Source organism: Vulpes lagopus, chromosome 1 (genome assembly GCF_018345385.1).
Source record: "Vulpes lagopus strain Blue_001 chromosome 1, ASM1834538v1, whole genome shotgun sequence".
NCBI classification, from domain to species: Eukaryota; Metazoa; Chordata; class Mammalia; order Carnivora; family Canidae; genus Vulpes; species Vulpes lagopus.
Window position 1 is genome coordinate 10,346,604 of NC_054824.1, and position 20,453 is coordinate 10,367,056.

At 43.0% G+C, this 20,453-nt stretch overlaps 1 protein-coding gene and 1 long non-coding RNA gene across 8 annotated transcripts in view; one reads left to right on the top strand and one right to left on the bottom strand.

Moving 5' to 3' along the window:
• Positions 1 to 20,453, bottom strand: part of LOC121496460 — a 127,793-nt gene that overhangs the window by 91,932 nt on the left and 15,408 nt on the right. For 4 of the 7 annotated variants that reach the window (XR_005989240.1, XR_005989241.1, XR_005989244.1 and 1 more), the window contains exon 1: positions 316 to 1,538. This is a non-coding gene — a long non-coding RNA (uncharacterized LOC121496460). Of the gene's footprint in view, positions 1 to 315; positions 1,539 to 1,640; positions 1,769 to 2,733; positions 4,305 to 20,453 lie in introns of those variants that run through there. The other 3 variants (XR_005989247.1, XR_005989243.1, XR_005989245.1) reach the window with 3 other exon arrangements.
• Positions 1,964 to 19,671, top strand: POPDC3 (popeye domain containing 3). Its single transcript, XM_041764762.1, has 4 exons — positions 1,964 to 2,117; positions 15,721 to 16,457; positions 17,433 to 17,541; positions 19,215 to 19,671. The coding sequence occupies exons 2-4, from the start codon at positions 15,973 to 15,975 to the stop codon at positions 19,494 to 19,496; spliced, it is 876 nt and encodes a 291-aa protein (XP_041620696.1). The 5' UTR covers positions 1,964 to 2,117; positions 15,721 to 15,972; the 3' UTR covers positions 19,497 to 19,671.

Genomic DNA, 20,453 nt, shown 5'->3' on the forward strand with positions numbered 1-20,453 from the left:
TAGCGCCTGCCTTTGGCCCAGGGTGCGATCCTGGAGTCCCGGGATCGAGTCCCACGTCAGGCTCCCGGCATGGAGCCTGCTTCTCCCTCTGCCTGTGTCTCTGCCTCTCTTTCTCTATGCTTATCATAAATAAATAAATAAATAAATAAATAAATAAATAAATAAATAAATAAAAAAGAATCTTTTTTAAAAAATGTACCAAAGAAGGGACAGCACTGTGTGTGTGTGTACTAATAGGCTGAAAATCTAAACAACACATATAAGCTAGTTATCACAAACTTAACAACTTAAAATAACACACATTTATTAACTCACAATTTTGGTGGGTCAGGAGTCCAAGCACGGCTTAAATGGGTCTTCTGCTTAGGGTTTCACAAAGCCACAGTTAAAATGTCCTCTGGTCCACATTCACATCTGGAGGCTTGACTGGGGAAGGACCTATCTCCAGGGTTACTTAGATGGTTGGCAGAGTTCATCTCCTTGTGTTTGCAGAACTCGGGGAACTGGCTTCTCGCTGGCCATTGGCTGGAGGCTGTTTTCAGCTCCTAGAGGCCCCCCAGCGTTCCTGCCACATGGACTTCCCAACGTGCCCACTTGTTCCATCAAGCCAGAGATGACAGTCTCCAGAGAGAGCCTGCTGGCAAGACAAGAGTCTTTTGTAACATAATGTAGTCACAGGACTGACATCCATCACCTGTGCTATGCTTATTGTTTATAAGCAAGTCACAGATCCCAACTGCACCCAAAGGGAGGGGATCCCACAGAGGTGTGAACACCAGGAGCTGCTGGGAATCATGGAGCCACCTTACAGTCTGTCTGTCACATCTTTGTTGCTTCTGAGTTTCTAAACTAAAAATAACCAGGAATATAATCCTTAAAACATTGTGGTGCACAACGCTAAATAAGAAGCATAATCTAAACCCGGAGTACAGCTGGTATCAAAGCGTGTGACCTTCACACTTCCCTGGCCATATTTCATATACGGATACGTACATACCCTGGACTAGATCCAGTTCAAATTTTATTTCTAACGCGTCTGAGTAAATCTCTAGAATAAAGAGTAAGAGCAAAGGCCTGGCAGTGGAGTGCCTTCTAGCTACGTACTGTGTGTAGCAATACGGGGTACTTCTTCCACCCTCAGTTGCCCCACAATCAAAAGAAGTTAATTCCACAGCTTATATTAATTACTTTTGCAACTATCCTGGGGACCGAAAGAGACATTGATTATTCCATACATAGTTTGCTTCTGGAATCACTGTCACCAACACGGTTATAGGAAGTAAAAAGTGAGGGTGCAAAGAGATGGGAGACCAAATCCTTGAGCAAGGAGGTTGTGTGTCTCTCTGGTCCCCCGCCACCACCCTATGTTTGAGCACCAAGACAAAATAAAAACTTCCCTACTTCCATAGGAGGAAAGGTGCCTTTGAGCCTTGCCTGAAAATGCATGCATTGGGCTTAGTGCCGGTTTGAAGTTTTGTTTTGTTTTTTTTTTTAATCATTTCTATTTTTTTTTTCCTTCTTTGGTTGTCTTGTCTCTGCTCTTTACCCATTTGCTTTTTTTTTTTTTTTGAGCTGTCCACTGATTTGAGTTTTCTGTGTCCTCTGCACCCAAATATCCCCACTGGGGTCTTGCATCTCACGTTGGGGTGGGCGGGCGGGGGTGCCGAGGTGCGGGAGTGAGAGGGCCCGCGGGCGGGAGCACGGTCCGGACTCGATTCCTTCGCTCTGCGCCCCAGCTGCGAATACCCGGCTTATCTGGTGAGGTGATCAGCGTAGACTTGGGGGGGCGTCTTGGCAAACTTCGGTCCTCAGCGGCCGCCAGGTGTAGCAGCAGCCCTGCGGGCGGGAGGCTGGGGCGGCCCGGCCCCCCCCGTCCCCGGTCCCCCCCCCCGCCGCCGCCCTCCCCGCCGCGCCCCGGGGCGCGCGCCCGTCCCCCCCCTCCCCGGCGCGAGCTCCGCAGGGGCCGCGGTCACACTGCGCGACCGGGGCGGGTGCGCGGCGAGGAGCGCGCGAGCCGGGCGCGGGGGTTGCGGCGCCTCCCAGCCCGGCCGGGCGGTGTGGTGGGCTGGAAACTTCGGCGGGCGCGAACCCGAGCTGTGCGCGGGCCGGGAAGGCAGGTAAGGAGCGCAGCCCGGGGGCGCCTCGGCTCCGCCGCCCCGGGGAGGCCCGCACCCCCGCACCCCGCACCCCTGCACCCCGCACCCCTGCACCCCTGCACCCCCGCACCCCGCCCCCTTGACCCCCTGCACCCCGCACCCCCCGCACCCCTGCACCCCCGCACCCTTGATCCCCTGCACCCCTGCACTCCTGCACCCCCCGCACCCCTGCACCCCCGCACCCCGCACCCTTGACCCCCTGCACCGCGCCCCCTTGACCCCCTGCACCCGGCACCCACTGCACCCCTGCACCCCGCCCCCTTGACCCCCTGCCCCCACACCCCTGCACCCCGCACCCCTGCACCCCTGCACCCCTGCACCCCGCACCCCGCGCGCTTCCGTGCAACTTTGGCTGCGCGGCTGCTACCGGCCCCGCCCCGGGGTGCGGGCTGCGAGGCCGCCGACCCGCGTGTTCCGCGCCGCGGGCCCCGCTCGGGAGTCGCGAGTCTGGAGTCTGGAGTCGGGGTGGGGGTGGGGGTGGGGGTGGCGCCGCCCGCAGCTCCGCGCGCTCGGGCCCCGGGGACCGGCCCCCCGCCCGCCCGCCCCAGCTCCTGGCCCCCCCCCTTGCCCTGGGCACCTTGCAGCCCAAAGAAAGAGGCCAGGCTTCGGAGCCAGAGAAGCTGACCCAAGGGGTCCCCGTGTTCTTGGGGTTTCGTGGGGAAGTGCCGCGGCCGGAGCTGCTTCCCCCAGGTCTGCAGGAGGCCCGCGGGGCCGGGGCTGCCTCATCCGAGGTCGCGCTGACCTGCTTTCTCTGTTGGGGGATCCTCCTTGCAAGGAGGGGCGGGGAAGGAGAGAAACAAACCCACTAAATTACCTCCTCGCCAAGGTGGGTTCCAGAGGTATAAGACATTTTAAGGGTCTGTATTTTAGGAAAAGATGAAAGAATCAAAACACAGTGATAGGGCTATGGCCAAAAAATAGAAATTGTTTTAGCCAGGAGACATTTGCAAAAAAAGTGAAAAAGTGCTACATGTGAATCATAAACGGAAAAGTAGAATTAGAAGCCCACTTTTGAACATAGTTTAATTTGATTTAGTAAACACCAAGAGTGGGACAATCTTCCTTCCCCACTTTTTGTTCTGACTCTTGTAGTTAGGTGTTTTTTTTTTTGAACTTGCAAGCTTGGGCACAGCAACTGCATTTTAGGGCAGCCTTAAAAAATTCTTGGACTCTGTTCACATTAAGGTTCGGTGGCAGTTGTTTTCTGTTATTTTAATATCAGAGACTGTCGCATGGTCGGATTCCCTTGCGGGTCAGTACAGTAACTTGGCATTGTTCTCTTGGGGAAAAAAAGGAAAACCCAACAAGAAATACATGAAACAAAATATAAACAAAAGGTGGATTTGCTTCCACATTTGCAAGATGAAGAGGCCCGGCTGATCCCAGATGATCTTTAAGGCTCTTTCCTGCCCTGAAGACTGGAGAGTTTAGGATATACCAATACAAACCGAAACGTAGAGTAAGACATTTTCTGCCCTAAAATTTTATACCTATCAACTGGGAGACACTGGATAGTTGAGTTTCTTGAGTCTCAGCAGTGCCTCAGAATAGCTGAATCATTGTGCATGCCGTGCTTCTAAATGGTGACATTCTAGGCTACTAAATAAAAATATGTCCTGGAGAACCAAACTCCCATCCTCTTAACCACAGGACTGACTAATAGCATTGACACACTGGAGCATTCACGTCTGCTTATTTTGGAATCATCAAGATCAAGAAAGGTTGTGAAGTGTTTGCTGTAGTGTATAATAACACATAATAAGCAACATGGCAGGGAAGAAGTTTCAAAACTGCTTTGGAAAATATCCATGGTGGATCGATCTGCAAGCCTGCAAATTGCAGTTGAAATTGTTTTTTGTAATTATGGTCGTTGGTCAACTGGGGTCATGAGCTATAGAGAGTAAGTAAGAATTTACAAGAGTATATTGAATCATTAATCAGATTTCTTTTTTCTTTTCTTTCTTTCTTTCTTCTTTTTTTTTTTTTTTTTTTTTTTTTTGAGGAAAAGGAAAAAGGTTTCTCTCTGTTATCCAAATAGTTACAGGAAAATGTCTTAAAGTGAAAGTTACAACAGGCATTTTTAAAAATTAAATAACTGAAAGTCACTGTCTCAGAGCCTCTGTAACAAATGCTGGGTTGCCCTCCAACTCAATACAGGGATTGATTCACACAAACCCAAAATGAGACCTTCTCATTTTGTTCTTCATTTATATTCCTCAACAGAATAATAACCTCTGGTGACTCTTACACACACTATGAAATTGGTTCTAGAAAGAGAATCAACTGGCGGAGCCTAGGCAAGAATCTTCATTGCTCTGAGCCTCATTTTTCACTCCCAACAATGCTGATAAAACTACTGAGGTTGCAGAGGTGTTGTGACTCCCAAATGGGTCAGGAAATGGAAGATCTGCTGCCTGGCACATAGTAAGAGCACAACTAACTATAATTTTCCCTGTCTCCCTTAGTAGGTGTTTGTTTATTGACTGAACAAACTATAGGATGAATGGTAGTTACAGTTTTTGCTTTTAATTAAAAAAAAAATCTATGTAGCAAAATCTTGATAATTGTTGAACCTGGGTAATAGGTATATGGATATTTATTATATAGTATTTTCTCTTTGTATATGTCTTTGTAGGTGAAAAAAATTTAAGAATGGACCTGGAAAAAACACATAAGATACATTTCTAATCTCACACTGCATTTTAGATTGCAATTTTAAAATTGTTCTATATGGACTGGAAGGATAAACACAATTAAATATAAGGAGTGAGTGGAGAAGACTGTGGATCCGGCTTGTCTTGCAGTTTTCATCATGAATCTCTGGTGAACGTACTGCATGACATGATAGCAGCTGCTCAAAAGTGAATGGCCTGCTTGTGCCTTTAACCATTTCCAGGTTAAAGAGAAGTCAGTTGATCTCTAAAGAGCATGGTTCTTATTAAAAGCAATCAAATAGCAGGCTTGAGAAGAAGAGGTTCACAAGTGGTTCTTGAGAAGAATCCACAGCCATCTTCAGTTTCTGTGGAATTTTTAAATTATAGATTTTTTAAAATGACAGTGATGTTTGTTAATTCTGGTCATTGGGTTCATGGATCTTAATTCTTTGAAATGTTTTGTATTTAAAATTTTTCAAATTAGGCTCGCTGGTGGGTAGTGAGGAGTGAGTGAGCATATAGATCATGTATTAATTAATACATATGTATTAATATGTGTGGTGCTACTCCAGGGACACAAATAATGTTCTAGGGTTGTCTGCCTGTTTGTTTGTTTTCAGTCTTTGATGGACATTCTAAAAAACAAGGCTGTTTGCATTTTGATTTATAAGACTTTAGACTGCCTCTTAAAATGTAATGTGTATTTAAAAATTTAGTATGCAACAACTGACTTTAAATGAGTTTTAAGTAACTTAAGTTTATTTGATATGATTTTTTAGCTATTTAATATAGATCTCATAATTGAAAGTAAGCTTAAATCGTATCAACATTTGAATTTCACTAAAATGTAAACTCCAGGAGAGCAGGGATTTATTGAATTATTGCATCTTAATTAACAGTATATTCCTGACCATTTGAAAGTTGATGACACAGTCAATTGTGTTACACTGTTTGTTTTTGAAAATAAGCATCCTGTCAGTGCGATTGAAATCTTAGGGAACAGTTTGAGCGTAGCACACATTTTTTTGCTTGCTTGTGCATCATTTCCTCAACCAAAACTCCAGGTGAACATATTAAACCACCATCAGTGACTTAAGCCATGTCGGAGTACACAAAATACAAATACACATACACCTGAAACATCTACCAGCTACCTTGCTTCACCACATGTTATCCTGCAAGATTGTGTTCTATTCTTTTGTAGTGGTGAACTTTTCTGTCCCAAAACACCTTCTTTCAACATCCAGGAATGTCTAAGCCTCTTGATTCAAAATGTCAAATAATGCATGCAAAAGGAAAGCTTCAATATTAAGAGAAACTTGAAATAATCAAACATTTTGAAGGAATCAAGAGGATATGTACACTTCCTGAGCAGCAAAAATAAGGGAATAATCTGCATTGCTTATCCACAGGCAGTGCTGCAAAAATAAAAGGAAATATCTATGGCTGGAATAACTTCAAGTATTACAGAGCCAATAAAAACGAGGCTGAAAGAAAAAAGAAGAAACGGAAAGACTGTAGAGCATGTAGATTGAGGACCAAACAGTAAACAATCTCCCACGATCAAAGAGAAAGCTCCTATCTCTGTGCAAACACCTTGACAGGAAATCCCAGGACCCTGAAGAAGTGCTCCTTTTAGCACCAGTAATAGTTGGTTTGGTGGTTTCAGACATCACTGACCCTGGTGTGTGGTCCACCTGGTTATTTAGCCAGAAAAAATGAAAAAGAAAAGACTAGCCATTTAGCTAGACCACAAGAGCTTGTTAGGCATGTTGGTCAGGAAGGAACACGAGAACCTGAACTAAATACACATAGAAAAGTGAATTCATTTGCTGCATATAGGTCACTTGGAGGGAAAGGAAATGAAGGTGTCAAGAGAAGACTGTGGGTCCGGCTTGTCTTGCAGTTTTCATCATGAATCTCTGGTGAACTTACTGCATGACGTGATAGCAGCTGCTCAAAAGTGAATGGCCTGCCTGTGCCTTTAACCATTTCCAGGTTAAGGAGAAGTCAGAAGAACCTAAAGCAGAGCATGGTTCTTATTAAAAGCAATCAAATGGCATCGCTTGAGAAGAAGAGGTTCACTGAGTTTCTTCAAATTAGGAATTTTAGGACACTGAGTGATTCAGCGTGGGACCCACCTTCCTATCCCTGTATTGCTCAAAAGATTGTAATTTCTTAAGAAGACATTTAAATTCATTGACTCTAGAACTGAAGGGAGAAAACAAGAATGTTGTTGATTTGTTCTAGTAAGTCCAGATATTTAGATTCAAACTGTACATGGAGCAGTGTGTCTTTATTTGTATCTGTCTGCCTGGGAGTGAAGCTGAGCTTTCTGTATCCTTAAGCTGCCTAATTAACTTCCCTGTGCCTCAGTTTTCTCCTCTGCAGAATGGGAACAATAGAACTATATATTTCGAAAAGTTGTGAAGATTAAATAACATAATATTTTATGAGTCTTAGAAACATGCCTGGCACACGGTAAGTGCTCAGTAAATGTTAGATGTTGGTAGCTGTGGTGGTGGTAGTAGTAGTAATAGTTGTAAATGGTTCAAGGAGATGGCAACTAAATATTGCATTAATTCCTTATGGCTAAACGCAACCTGAACTTGGTTGGAGTCACATAGTTAGAAGAATTACAGAGCTATTTGAGTTTCTGTAGTCTGTCTTTTGAGTGTTAATCTCTAAATGTGTCTGAGAAATCAAGTATTTGCCCCATACATATGGCTCAATTTTACAAGCTGGAAGTCACCCAAGGAAACTTGGTATTCCAGGAATTTTAGAGATTTCATATGAATGACATAATTATTCTGGAAATTGCTCATGTGTCCAAATGCTTAACAGTGTTGGGGCTATCTGACTCCATTGAAGGAGAACCTATAACGTGTTGCTGGGAACCAGAGTGAATTTACATGTAATTCTCAGGGCCTCGCTTAGTGTCTTGCTTTCTAGATACTGTTCTTCAAAAGTATTACTGTTCTTATCTGATTTTCCTGATTTAAATCTAGCAAGAATTGAGTGTCTTCTGCTCCATAGAGCTGTATTCCAACTCCATCATAAAATATAGATTATTAGATTAATGAAAAGCCTATGTACAGGAAGTACTCATAACTGTGTGTATCGGTTTTCTATTGCTTTGTGACAAAGTACCACAAACCAGTGGCTGAAGACATCATAAATCCATTATCACATAGTTTTGTGGGTTAAGAGTCCAGACATGGCTGAACTGGATCCTCTGGGCATTGGAAGACAGCAATCCAGGTGTCAGCTACATTGCACTCCTCATCTGGAGCCCAGGGTCCTCTTCCAAGCTCTTTAGGTGGTTGGCAGATTTCAGTTCCTTGTGGTTGTAGGACTGACATTCCCATTACCTTGGTAACTGTTAGTTGGGGACTTCTTTCGGCTCAAGTGACTGCCAGCTTGTGGCCCCCAAAAGCAGTTCACAAAATGGTGTTTGCTTTCTTCCATTCAAGTAGGAACATGACTCTCTGATTTTCAATCCCTCTCCAGTCCTACAATCTTAATAACTTCATAATCACAGGTGATTATTCCAGCACCATTTGCCACAGAATGTTACCTAATCAAGAAAGCATCTGTCCCATCCCACTCAGGGGCTCTGCCATACTCAAGGAGAGAATTATAGCATGTGTGCATCAATGAGACAGGAATCTTGGAGCCCATCTTACAATCCTGCCTATGTGATAAAGTGAGAGATCAGACACAGTTGGAGGTAATGAAATGGACTTTAGCTAAGACATGAGAGTCAGAGAAGTCCAGCGTGGGATGTTGGCATGTTCTCTAATTTTCTCAAGTCTGAAGAGAAGCCAAGCTCTCAGCGGTATGGTCAAAGGCATACTCCAGCCCAGAAGCCTCGTGGTGCATGAAGAAACTCATATGTTACATGAAAACAAAGGCTGCTATGGACCCTCTGGAACCCAGAAGGCCACAATTCAATCTCCACCACAAAATGCATGAGATTATTTGTCTGGGATTTCTAATGTATTACATGAGGTATCATCAGAAGATGAAACGCGAAAATGAAACAATGTGATAGAATTCCTTGCGAAAGCATAATTCTCCTAATGCAAAAGTTAAAAGTAGTGACTTCCTTGGTAGGATAAAGAGGCCAAGAGCTATTGTAGGGTTGGCCACCTATGTAGGCAGAAACCAGATGGCGACATCTATGCTATGGATAACATCTGATGACTGTAGCATATGAATATTGTAGCCAATATAATTTACATTTATATCAACTCTGTTCTTAATCTTAGATAATTTTTCCACATTTATACACTTATACATTATACATATGTGCTGTTTGCACAGTGTCGTGCCAAGTCTTTTTCATTTTCTCTCTCTGTTACTTGAGAGGCTCTAGACCAACACTGTCCAAGAGAAATATAATGCAAGCCACATGTGTAATTTTAAATTTTCTAGTAGCAACATTAAAAAATAAGACATGGGCAAAATTAACTTTAATGCTGTCTTTGACCCGATACTTCTAAAACATTATTTCAACATAGAATCACTGTTAATGTTATTAATGACACAGTCTTTATCTTTGTACTAAATCTTTGAAGTTCATGTGTACAACACACCTCAATTCAGACCAGCCACAGGTGGCTAATGGCTGCCCTGTTGGACAGCAGAACTCTGGAGTTCTATCCGAGGCCTCTGATCGCGGGCATTTCGGATTTCAACTCTAATTCTCTCTGCACTCATTTGGTAGTGAATCTTGCCAACCCCGGTCTTTCTTCAGGATTGTCCTGTGTAACAGTAACTCTTAGAGTTTCCACTGTCCTGCCCCTTATCTTTTGCTGTGAACTGTTGCTAGATTAAGACTATTAGTTTGATTGAGGATAAAACTGTGTTCCTCTTTCCTCTGATTTCTTCCTGAACTTTGGGATCTCTTACAATGGCCAAGGGTCTTCAACTCTTCTTTGTTCCCCTGTCTCAGTAGAGGCACTTCTTCCTTTCACTTCTTCCTCGTAGTATAATATATGCTTCCCTTTCTCTCTGGTCCAATGTCTAAATCCTTGATCCAGGTATTGGCTAGATCTCACTTGGGCTTCCTACTTGTTCCAAACTATTCTGAATATTGCTTTTATACCCGAGCAATGTTATCCTTATCAGTCATTGAACTTTTATTGAAGGCCCACTGTGTTCTGGACAGAGGGGAATTTCATAAATATTTCCATATATATATATATACATACACACACAATAACCAACCAATAAAGCTGACATTTTAAAATACTACATTCATTTCTTTTGGAAAATTACTTAAACTAAAAGAGGAATACGATTCTTTAAAAATATATATGTGTGTGTATACGTATATATGTTTCCTTAAGTGGCCAATATAACATATTGAAAGATAATAAAGGCCATAAAAATTCAGAGTTAGAAGGTGCACTTCAGGCCACCCTGTTAAAAGGAAAGGCTGCTGCAAAACATCCACAAGCCTTGAGCCCTCTTGGGATGATGAGTGGTAAGGAAGGAAAATGCCTCCTCACCTGAGCAAAGCACAGGAATGAGAACACATAAGGCGAGAATGTGCCTTTCCAGCTCCTTCAAAATAAGAACTAAAATCTGATCCTTCACCCTACAGACTGTTCTGCTGTCTCTCAGCCTCACCCCCCCCCCCCCGCCCCCGCCAATAGTTCTTAGCCCTGGTTGCACATCAGAAAATGCCAGTGTCTGGGCCCCAACCATGGGCTGTAAGTAATTAAGGAAGCGATCTCCAGAGTGGGCCGCCCCCACCCCCCACCCCGCCCTTCATGGACCTGGTGTTAAGACCTGCAGTCCTAATTCAGTTCCGCCACTCAGCTCTATATTTTAGCCCATGCTAGGAAAACTCTTCTATTCCTTATCACACAGAGTCATGTCATTTTAGAGCCAAAAGGGACCTCATATTATTTTGTCCAACACTTTCATTTTACCAATAAGGAAACAGGTCTAGTAAGATTAAAGATCACACTATCTAGAGGCACAGCTAAGACTAGGACCCTTCTTCTAAGCAATAGTGTGAACTGAACTGACTAGGCACAGAGTGGAGCGCGGACACCAGCACTGCTGCCCTGGGCAGACTGAGGGGTCAGAAGCACACACAGTGATCAGCATAGAGGGACAGCCAGCGGTCAGCCAGGAGTCAACAAAGCTTAGATCCTGCGAACAAACAAGGATAACTCAGAAACCATTCAGGAACAACATAAAATAATGGCCCTCAAACTTTGGTGTGCCTAAGAATCAACTGGGAGCTTATTAAAATGGCATCGTCCAGGGTCCCTTCCTGTAATTCTGGGGTGGGGCCAGGGAAGCCTCCTGGGTGATTCTGGTCTAAGTGATTTGAGGATACCTGCTGGGAAGCACTAAACACTGATCTGAAGTAGAAGATCATTGTTGTCTTCCAGAGACTGGCCATTGGAAAGTAAAGACTCAGGGGTGGCTTGGTGATGGGTTTGCCTCCCCCTCCCAGCCATCGCAGGTCAGGACACAGAGATCACCCCTGTAGGAATGAGTAAATTTCGAATTAAACATTTTAAATTGGGTAGCCACCAAAAGGAACATTTGTATTTCTGTCTTCGGTTGTAATCTGCTGCGTGAAAGGAAGCTTTTAAAAACTTAATTCTCCAAGAGGCTCAGCTCTGTAACATCCAAGCAACAAGCACATCTCTGTGTTATTTTAAAGTCTGCCAAGAAGATGTGATATAGATTTTCTCATTTGAATCTTCTAGCAGCCCCCCCTTTAGAAAAGTGAACAGAACAGGTGGTAATTACCTCTGCTTTACTGATGAATACACATGCCTGAGTCCATCTAAGTAGCCAAAAGGAAACCGCTGCCTACATTTTCTAAATCCTGGTACCGCTGAAGCAGAATAATAAATGTGGTTTAGGCTCTAAAGCTTCAGAATCAGGCAAAACCGGGTGGAATTTAATCCCAATATTAGCAGTGTGGCCTGGAACAATTTACTTCCCCTCTCTGAGTTTCAATTTTCTCATCTGTAAGATGGAGATCTCGTACCTTCCCCGTGGGGTCCCTGCGAAGATGACGTGAGATGCTTTTTGAGTATGTCTGGCACTGAGGTCCTGAGCAAGTGTACCTCCTTGAGGACACGTAGAGAAAACCATCATTAGGCAAATGATTGTTTTGCATATGGAACGCATGCCAAAGCAGGACCTCTTCCAATTAATGAGGAGAATATTGATGGAATTTTTATCTTCTGGGTTGCCTAGCAACCAAAACTCCCGCCACACCACAAGCTACGAGAGTTGTTGTTTTTAACCAGATTAAAACTCAGCTGCTCTTAGGGAACCCAATTTGTATGAAGACGAAAGGATTCCCCTACGAATTGGGAGCCGTGCCAGACATTTAAATAAGTAGGGTTCCCCCCTGGTCGCGGTTTTGTACCTAACTGTCCTGGATGTTGGGATTTTCCCTACTTCTGGTCCCCTGGGTGACCGAAGATGCTAGAATATCCATTAAGTCGGATAGAGAGTAGGCGTGGAGAAGGCCTGATGCCTGCACCTGGATACCAGGGCCTTCAATCAGCATTCACTGAGTGCCAGAAATACGAAAACATTTGCCTTTGCCCCTGGGGAATCTCGGAGGCCTGGAGAGGAAGTCAGTCGGTGTTGAGTAATGGTAATAATACAGCAAATTATTTCACTAGTGGCTTTTCTGTGTCTGCCCCCCGCCCCCGGCTGTACGGTAAGCATTGTGGATTGAGCAGCACACGCGGGTGTGGTGGGTCTTACATGTTCAGTGTTAGGATTATTATTTGCCCAGCCAACCAGGCCTGACAATACCCCAGGTCCCCCAACATGCTGCTATCAAGTCACAGCCTTGCCAGGTGGCACTGCCTGCTGGCCAGGGCAAGGCCCTGAAAGAGGAGAGGCCTTCCACCTTGCAGCCGTGCCTCTCTGCCTCTCCTACCTGAAGCTGGTTGCTTAGCCAGTCCCGGGCCCTGCTTTGCCATCTGTGAGCAGGGCATGATGGGTTAGCATCTGCTTCCCTCGTGGCACCAAGTGTGATGCCGTGAGATAACGAGTGTGAACCGATTGGCCGTCTTGATCCGTTGGAACCAGGTCTCCATCACGTTTCACAGAGCATCCTTGCACCTTCCTTTATTTTTTTTTTAAGATTTTATTTATTTATTCATGACAGACAGAGAGAGAGAGGCAGAGGGAGAAGCAGGTTCCATGTAGGGAACCTGATGTGGGACTTGATCCCGGGTCTCTAGGATCATGCCCTGGGCTGAAGACAGCGCTAAACCGCTGGGCCAAAAAAATAAAAAACAAAAAATAAAAAAAATTAAAATTAAAAAAATAAAAATAAATAAATAAACCGCTGGGCCACCGGGGCCACACCTTTAAATGCCCCTATTCCTTTATAGCTCAGGGTCTTATTATAAAAAGGGGGAAGCTTGGAACTCATGTGTTTATTTGCACTTAATGTTTCCATCATTTGTAGCTCCGTGTGCCCATTTCTTTTGCAGGGAAGATGGGGCTTTATTGCCCGAGAGATCCACTGTGCCACTTAGGCATTGCACATTTATTTACTCACAAACATGACTTAAGGCCCACAGGCCTTTCAAGCAGGCAGCTGGTGGATGAATCATGTTCAGCCATATAGTGCTGCTGGCACATGTCAGGGGAACACTCATGCCCGTCACCTGCCCCTGTCAGTTCTCTCTTCTAATAAAATACATCTGTTTTGGTGACTGAATAAAAACACACCAAGTGGAGAAAGGCTGGGTGTGGAGTAATTTAATCAGGGCAAGTCAGCACTCTGTGCTGCTGGGCTGAGTGATACAGTATCAAGGAGGGGAGGATGATTTGGTTGCAGCTTCTTGAAACAGAAGCCGGCTGGTGAGGGCCGGAAGCACAGTTCTTCTTGGGATGGCAGTGGGTCACACTCCTGGAATGCAGGTGGCCCAGTCTGTCCCCCAAGTCAGGATCTTCAGGGGACGAGATTCCCATACGCTCCCTTCTGCATGGCCGCAAAGGTTTTACATGGCCTTTCTCTGTCAGCATCATTTTAACATTTTGTTGGGGATTATGAATTTTTAAGGGAGTTCAAACCAAAGTTCAGAGCTCTGCCCGCAGTGCTTTTTAATATCAGCTTTGGTGGCTATGTTGGGTATCCTGAGGAACTGATTCATTTAAAATACCCTAGTTTTAAAAGTAAAACAGCAGGGAGACTGACATTTGCAGCCTGGAGTTCTGCAGTTCTCACTACTTATTCATTGTACTAAAAAAATTTTTTTTTTCTTTATTGTGAGTATCCAGTAGTGGATAATTTTGTGTTGTGTTTAAAGAGGAGAAATTGAACACGTTCAAGGAGCTGGTCTGCCCGGAATCTCATCATCTCACAGAGTGATGGGGGGAGGCCGGAATTAGGAGGATGTTTTAAACGGGATGTTTCGAGTACATGTGAAAGTCGCTGAAGTACAAATAACAATATAAGTTGTAGATCTGAGGTTTTTTTTTGTTTTTTTTTTTTTTAATGATTCACCTGGTGACATTCTTAAAGTCATTACTTGCGGAGAAAAGAATCACTATCCAAGGTGAAAAACCAAGAGCTCCAACAGTAGCAGCGCCTTATTCCCATTTCTAATTCTGTTGGTGATTATACTGTTCCCTCTTTTTACTTCAGCTAAGTCATTTTCACCTCTCTGTGTGTATTTTTTTTTCCTATGAGACAAGATCTGTGATATCCGATATTTTATTAACAGGTGTTCTGGAAATAATCCATCTCAAAAATAAAAACACTAAATATAGCCCTTAAGTTCAAGGCTTCTGAAGGTTGTCATGGTTTAAAAATTCAATCTAATGAATGCTTCACATCGGAACTATTTATTGTTGAGAAACCTGGCGGTAAATGATACACATCCTACCGTTCTATCATCCTGGTTAAATCGCTCCTGACTCAGATCACACATTAGCATTTTTACCATATGGCTCAAAGGGTAGAGAATATATGTGCAGAGGAACAAGTTGGTAACATTTTTTGACCATCTGGTAAATAAATGCGTAAGTGGCAGGAATTTTAATATTATTTATTTAGCTCGATGGCTGCAGACTTTAAACCTGAACTAGCCTCCAATACGGTGAAGTAGATCTGAATTGACATTTCTCAAATAGTTTTGATCTAACTCACTAAGCATATTCACAGTCTCCCATGTGCTCTTAAAATCTGACTCCTAATTATGTGTTTATGTTTATTGTTTTATTAGGGCTCCTTACAGCGCCTAATTTACAATACCTTTCATGAGAGGCCAGGTGATTGGATCCAGGATCCAGGCCAAAGTTGTGATCCGCCCCGCCCACTGTGTGACCTGGGATAAACTAATTGGTCTCTTTAGGCCTCAAATTCCTCATCTGTAGAGAGTGAATAACATTGTCAAACATCTCTCTCAGAGGGTGGGCCATGAAAGGCCATGGATTGATGCATCAAAATCATTTGGGGGTGCGGGGAGGGGCGGGGAGGATGGTCAAAATACCAACACATAGGCCTCACCCTCGGTGGTTCTGACTCAGTATGCCTACACACAGCCTGTGAATCTGCATTTTTAGTCACTGTCCCAAGTGATTCTGAGGCACACCGAGCTCTTATTGCGAAGACCAGTTGATTATGGCACCTAACTTTCTAGAAGAATATGTAGGTAGCTAATTCCCTCAAATACTAAAATTTTGGTGAATAATTTATTATCATTATTAATTATTAAGCATAACCCTGAGAATACACATTTTCCATCCTAGAAACTTAACACTTGACCCATGCTTAAAATAGCCTAACTTCATAGAAAACAGTCTATCAGCTTGAATATTAATAATGCTAGTGACTCCTTTAAATATACCTCTCAAGTGTGCTTATTTAATTAGATCCTTCTCTTTTTCTTGTCCAGGAAACCACAAAATATTTGTGGACTAGATCTCAATCAGCAGCCCAAATGAACTTAAAGAAGCTAGCATGGGATGTTTAGCTTTTCGAGATCCATACACACAAAACCCTTAATCGCTACAACGCCAGCATCTAGGCCTTCTCTGGTTTTATAAAGACATGGCCAGACGCTGATGATGGAAAAGCAAAGGACTTAATTACTTGCTTCAGGATCCTCTCGTGTCAACTGAAAAGTGAGCCAGACAGGAGCACAGCCATGGAAAGAAATTCAAGTTTATGGAAGAACCTAATCGATGAACACCCAGTCTGCACCACCTGGAAGCAAGAGGCCGAAGGAGCCATTTACCATCTTGCCAGTATTTTATTTGTAGTAGGTTTCATGGGTGGCAGTGGCTTCTTCGGGCTCCTTTACGTCTTCAGTTTGCTGGGGTTGGGTTTTCTCTGCTCTGCTGTCTGGGCTTGGGTAGATGTCTGTGCAGCCGACATATTTTCCTGGAATTTTGTCCTGTTTGTCATCTGCTTCATGCAATTTGTTCACATTGCGTATCAAGTTCGCAGCATCACTTTTTCTCGAGAATTCCAGCTACTGTACAGCTCCCTTTTTCAGCCGCTGGGGACCTCTTTGCCCGTCTTCAGAACAATTGCTCTGAGCTCTGAAGTGGTTACTTTGGAGAAGGAACACTGTTATGCCATGCAGGGGAAAACCTCCATTGATAAACTCTCCCTGCTTGTTTCGGGAAGGTTTGTACTCTTGGCGCTTGCTCTATATTAGTCATTTCCTCTATGTTAGCTACTAGCTGGAGTTTCTTTCTGTTACACTTTGCCATCTCGGCATAGCATAGGTCTGGGCAGTTTTTAGCACTGGGCATGAGAAACTCCTTGACACACACGTGAGTCATGGACATAGACCTTTAGAGTACATGCTGTTATTTACTTGCAGCAGGATATAATCTTGAGCCTTAATATTTCTTCTTAGAAATCAAATGTACAAGTGGGTTTGTCTGGATTTGTTTCCAGGCTAATCACTGAGAGTCAAGAAGAGGACGATGCCAGCTTGAATTAATAGAAGACTTATGTTGGCATGCAGAGTACTTTAAATAGACTCTGATGGGGGCATTCCTTTAAGTAATACAGAGCATTTAGGTTTTATAATGATTTTTTTTTTTCAGTAAATGCTAGAATTGCCCACCTGCTAGAAGCGGGGAGGGCACCATATATATTTTTTATATTTATAGCTGTATATATATAAACTTTGAAAACAGAAAGTTTGGGGGGAGGAAACAATAATGTGATTATTCATGCCTTTAAAAAGCTTAACTGTTTGGTTTACAGGGTATTTACAGCAGTACTCCTTTATGTTCTTCAGTGTTTTCCTACTTAATTTAAAATCTGAGTGCAATGAAACTTTTTCTTGGAGTATAATATATACACACAAATGGGCACATATCATCAATGTACACCCTGATGCATTGTCTGATGAACTTCACCCAATATTCCAGAATCCTAACTGTGTGAGGAACATCAGTACATGAATCTTACAGGAGATTTTGTCACTTACTGTAAACTGTAACGTATGAATTCAATATTTTATCCTACAAAATTTTAAAAGCCATGAAGTCCATCAGAGATTGGAAGTCCTGCTCCCTCCCCCGTGCCCCCCAGCTATGTGCTTGCCTTCTCCTCCTCTCATAAATGATGTTCTTTGTGTTTGGGTAGGATCAGAGTGACAGTTGACGGCGAATTTCTGCATTACATTTTCCCCTTCCAGTTCCTGGATTCTCCTGAATGGGACTCCCTGAGGCCCACGGAGGAGGGCATTTTTCAGGTAAGGGATAACTAGACCTCAGAGTGACAACTGCCTCTTCCCCATACACCTTTCTTTAAACACAGGCGAACAAAACAAAACAGCAGACGGCAGAGCAGTAACTCCTATTTTACTTTATTTTTTTTAATAATAAATTTATTTTTTATCGGTGTTCAATTCACCAACATACAGAATAACACCCAGTGCTCATCCCATCAAGTGCCCCCCTCAGTGCCCGTCACCCAGTCACCCCCACCCCCCGCCCTCCTCCCCTGCCACCACCCCTAGTTCGTTTCCCAGAGTTAGGAGTCTTCCATGTTCTGTTATTTCTGATATTTCCCACTCATTTTTTCTCCTTTCCCCTTTATTCCCTTTCACTATTATTTATTTCACTTTAGATTGTACTTTGCTGCATGCGTGACTTCCCAGTTCTGTTTGACTCTTGCTGATGACTGTCACTGGGTAGGTCCAGTGACAAGAAAAGGCATGGGCATCATATATGACCTATAGGGAGTCCATGATAGAAATTCTTAGATTTTCCTTGGGTTAGCTGTATATAGGGAGATTAAAATGGAATTCATTGAGATTTGAATGTAAACAACACTGTCACTGCCACCGTTTAGAAATCTAAACACCAAGAATTTCAAAGCCTATCCTTAGGGCACCTGGATGGCTCAGTGGTTGAGCATCTGCCTTTAGCTCACGTTGTGATTCCGGGCTCCTGGGATTGAGGGTGGCATGGCATCGGGCTCCCCATGGGGAGCCTGCTTTTCCCTCTCCCTCTGCTGCTCCTCCTGCTTGTGCCCTCTCCCTCTCTCTCTCTGTGTAAAATAAATACATAAAATCTTTTTAAAGATTAAAAAATAAAAGTCCACCCTTATTACAAAATGAGTGATTCTTAAGATTTAATTTTTTAAAAAGATTTTATTTATTTATTCCTGAGAGACACAGAGAGGCAGAGACACAGGCAGAGGGAGAAGCAGGCTCCCTGCAGGTAGCCTGATGCAGGACTCAATCCCAGGACCCTGGTACCATGACCCAAGCCAAAGGCAAACGCTCAACCACTGATTCACCTAGGTGTCCCCTTAAAATTTTAAATGCTGATAGATTTTAGTTTTCTAGCAAAAAAAAATGCTAAACTGTCACTACTCTGCTGCTATGTTGGTAAATTCAAAAGATAATCATTTCAGTGGATTCCATCTATTATGGCGTATTGTTTTCCTACGATTAATACATGTAACATACACTTGTGTATTTGTTACAAATACAAATTCATATACATATGCAGAATAGGTAAATAAATTCTGTTTTGTGCTACAGAAATGAGTAGAACTAAATGTCTGCAGTCTTGGGGACTAACTTGGAAAAATACTTCTGGCATTAGCCAACTTTATTATTTTTTAGTATCAAGTGGCTCTCACTTCTGTAAAAGGCAAAATATAGATATCCAGATTTTGAAAAGAGATAAGTTTGGGCACAACATTGTGATTGTTCATGTTATAAATTATATATATAGCAATACATTTTGTAATTCCCCTCCATTTTTATAATATATTGTGAGTCAGTGAACTTTTTTAACCTAAAAAAAGCAGCAAGTAAAATTCATTTAAAACCGGAGGAAAAAAAAAAAAAAGAGAGGCAGAACTTTTCTTGCTTCCTAATCTTTGTTTTTTGTGACCTTACATTTTTTTTAGGTAACCCTCACAGCAGAAACTGATTGTCGGTATGTGTCTTGGAGGAGAAAGAAATTATATTTGCTCTTCGCCCAACATCGTTACATCTCCCGCCTGTTCTCAGTTTTAATTGGCAGTGACATTGCAGATAAACTCTATGCCTTGAATGACAGGGTATATACAGGAAAAACATACCACTATGATATTCGGTTACCCAACTTCTATCAAATGTCAAGTCCAAAAATACCCAAGTCACCCCTGACCGAACATTTCCGGAATTCCAGACGGTACTGTGATAAATGACATCAAAGTCTGAAGTTTTATAATTATAAAAAAGACTGTCTTCATCATTCCCCAAAGGAAATGCAGAAAATTGTGCTCACTAGTATTTTTATAAATCAAACTCAGAGACAAGATGCCACCGCCAGCTGTTTTATTCATCTCAACTTCTGCGTCGTGAATAAAGTTTACAAATTTCTCTGTATTTCTTATTGGAATAAATGGTGGGGGGAGAATGAATAACTACAGGCAGTTTGTCCTTTTCTGTGTCAGAACTGGGAGAATGAAATTTTGATATTTCCTCAGATTTATTCAAATCTGATGTCATGCCCTGTTGAGTTAGGCATTGCTCCTCAAGAAGCAGCCAGAAAGTACTCTCAGCATGAGAGTGGGTTGTGACTGTCCCCCGTCAGTGTTTCCCAAAGTCACTTTTTACTATGACCTCTGATGAAAGCAAAGTGTATTATTATGGTGGGCAGCAATTATTTATTTTAAATGTGAAGTTATTTAATATGAGTAGAAAGTAGAATAAATACAAGATATGATAATATGTCCATCTTGAAGGCTATTTTATTGCAACAAATAACTTACCAGCTTAATCTTTACAATAACATACTTAAAAAGAGGCATTTTGTGGAAGGCAAAAATACATACTATTACAGAGTAAAAAGAATACCTGGGAACAAACAGTAAAAGCGTTGCACGGTATTTCAGTTTCACATGGTTAGCCGAAAGGGCAAGTGTGAATGGTCGGACTGAACAGGGAGGGCTCGTAGCAAATGCTCTACCTGTCACACAAACACAGCAGTGTACCTTACAGCAGTCCCTTCAACACTGTAAAGAAGAACTAACAGATCCCTAATCTGATCCCTATCTTTGGAAAACTGGTTTTCTGGAGAGGATGTGCAGGCCATGTTCTTTGGTAGAAAGATAAATCATCATGCTTTTAACAAATATGTATTGAGCACCTACTATGGCTCC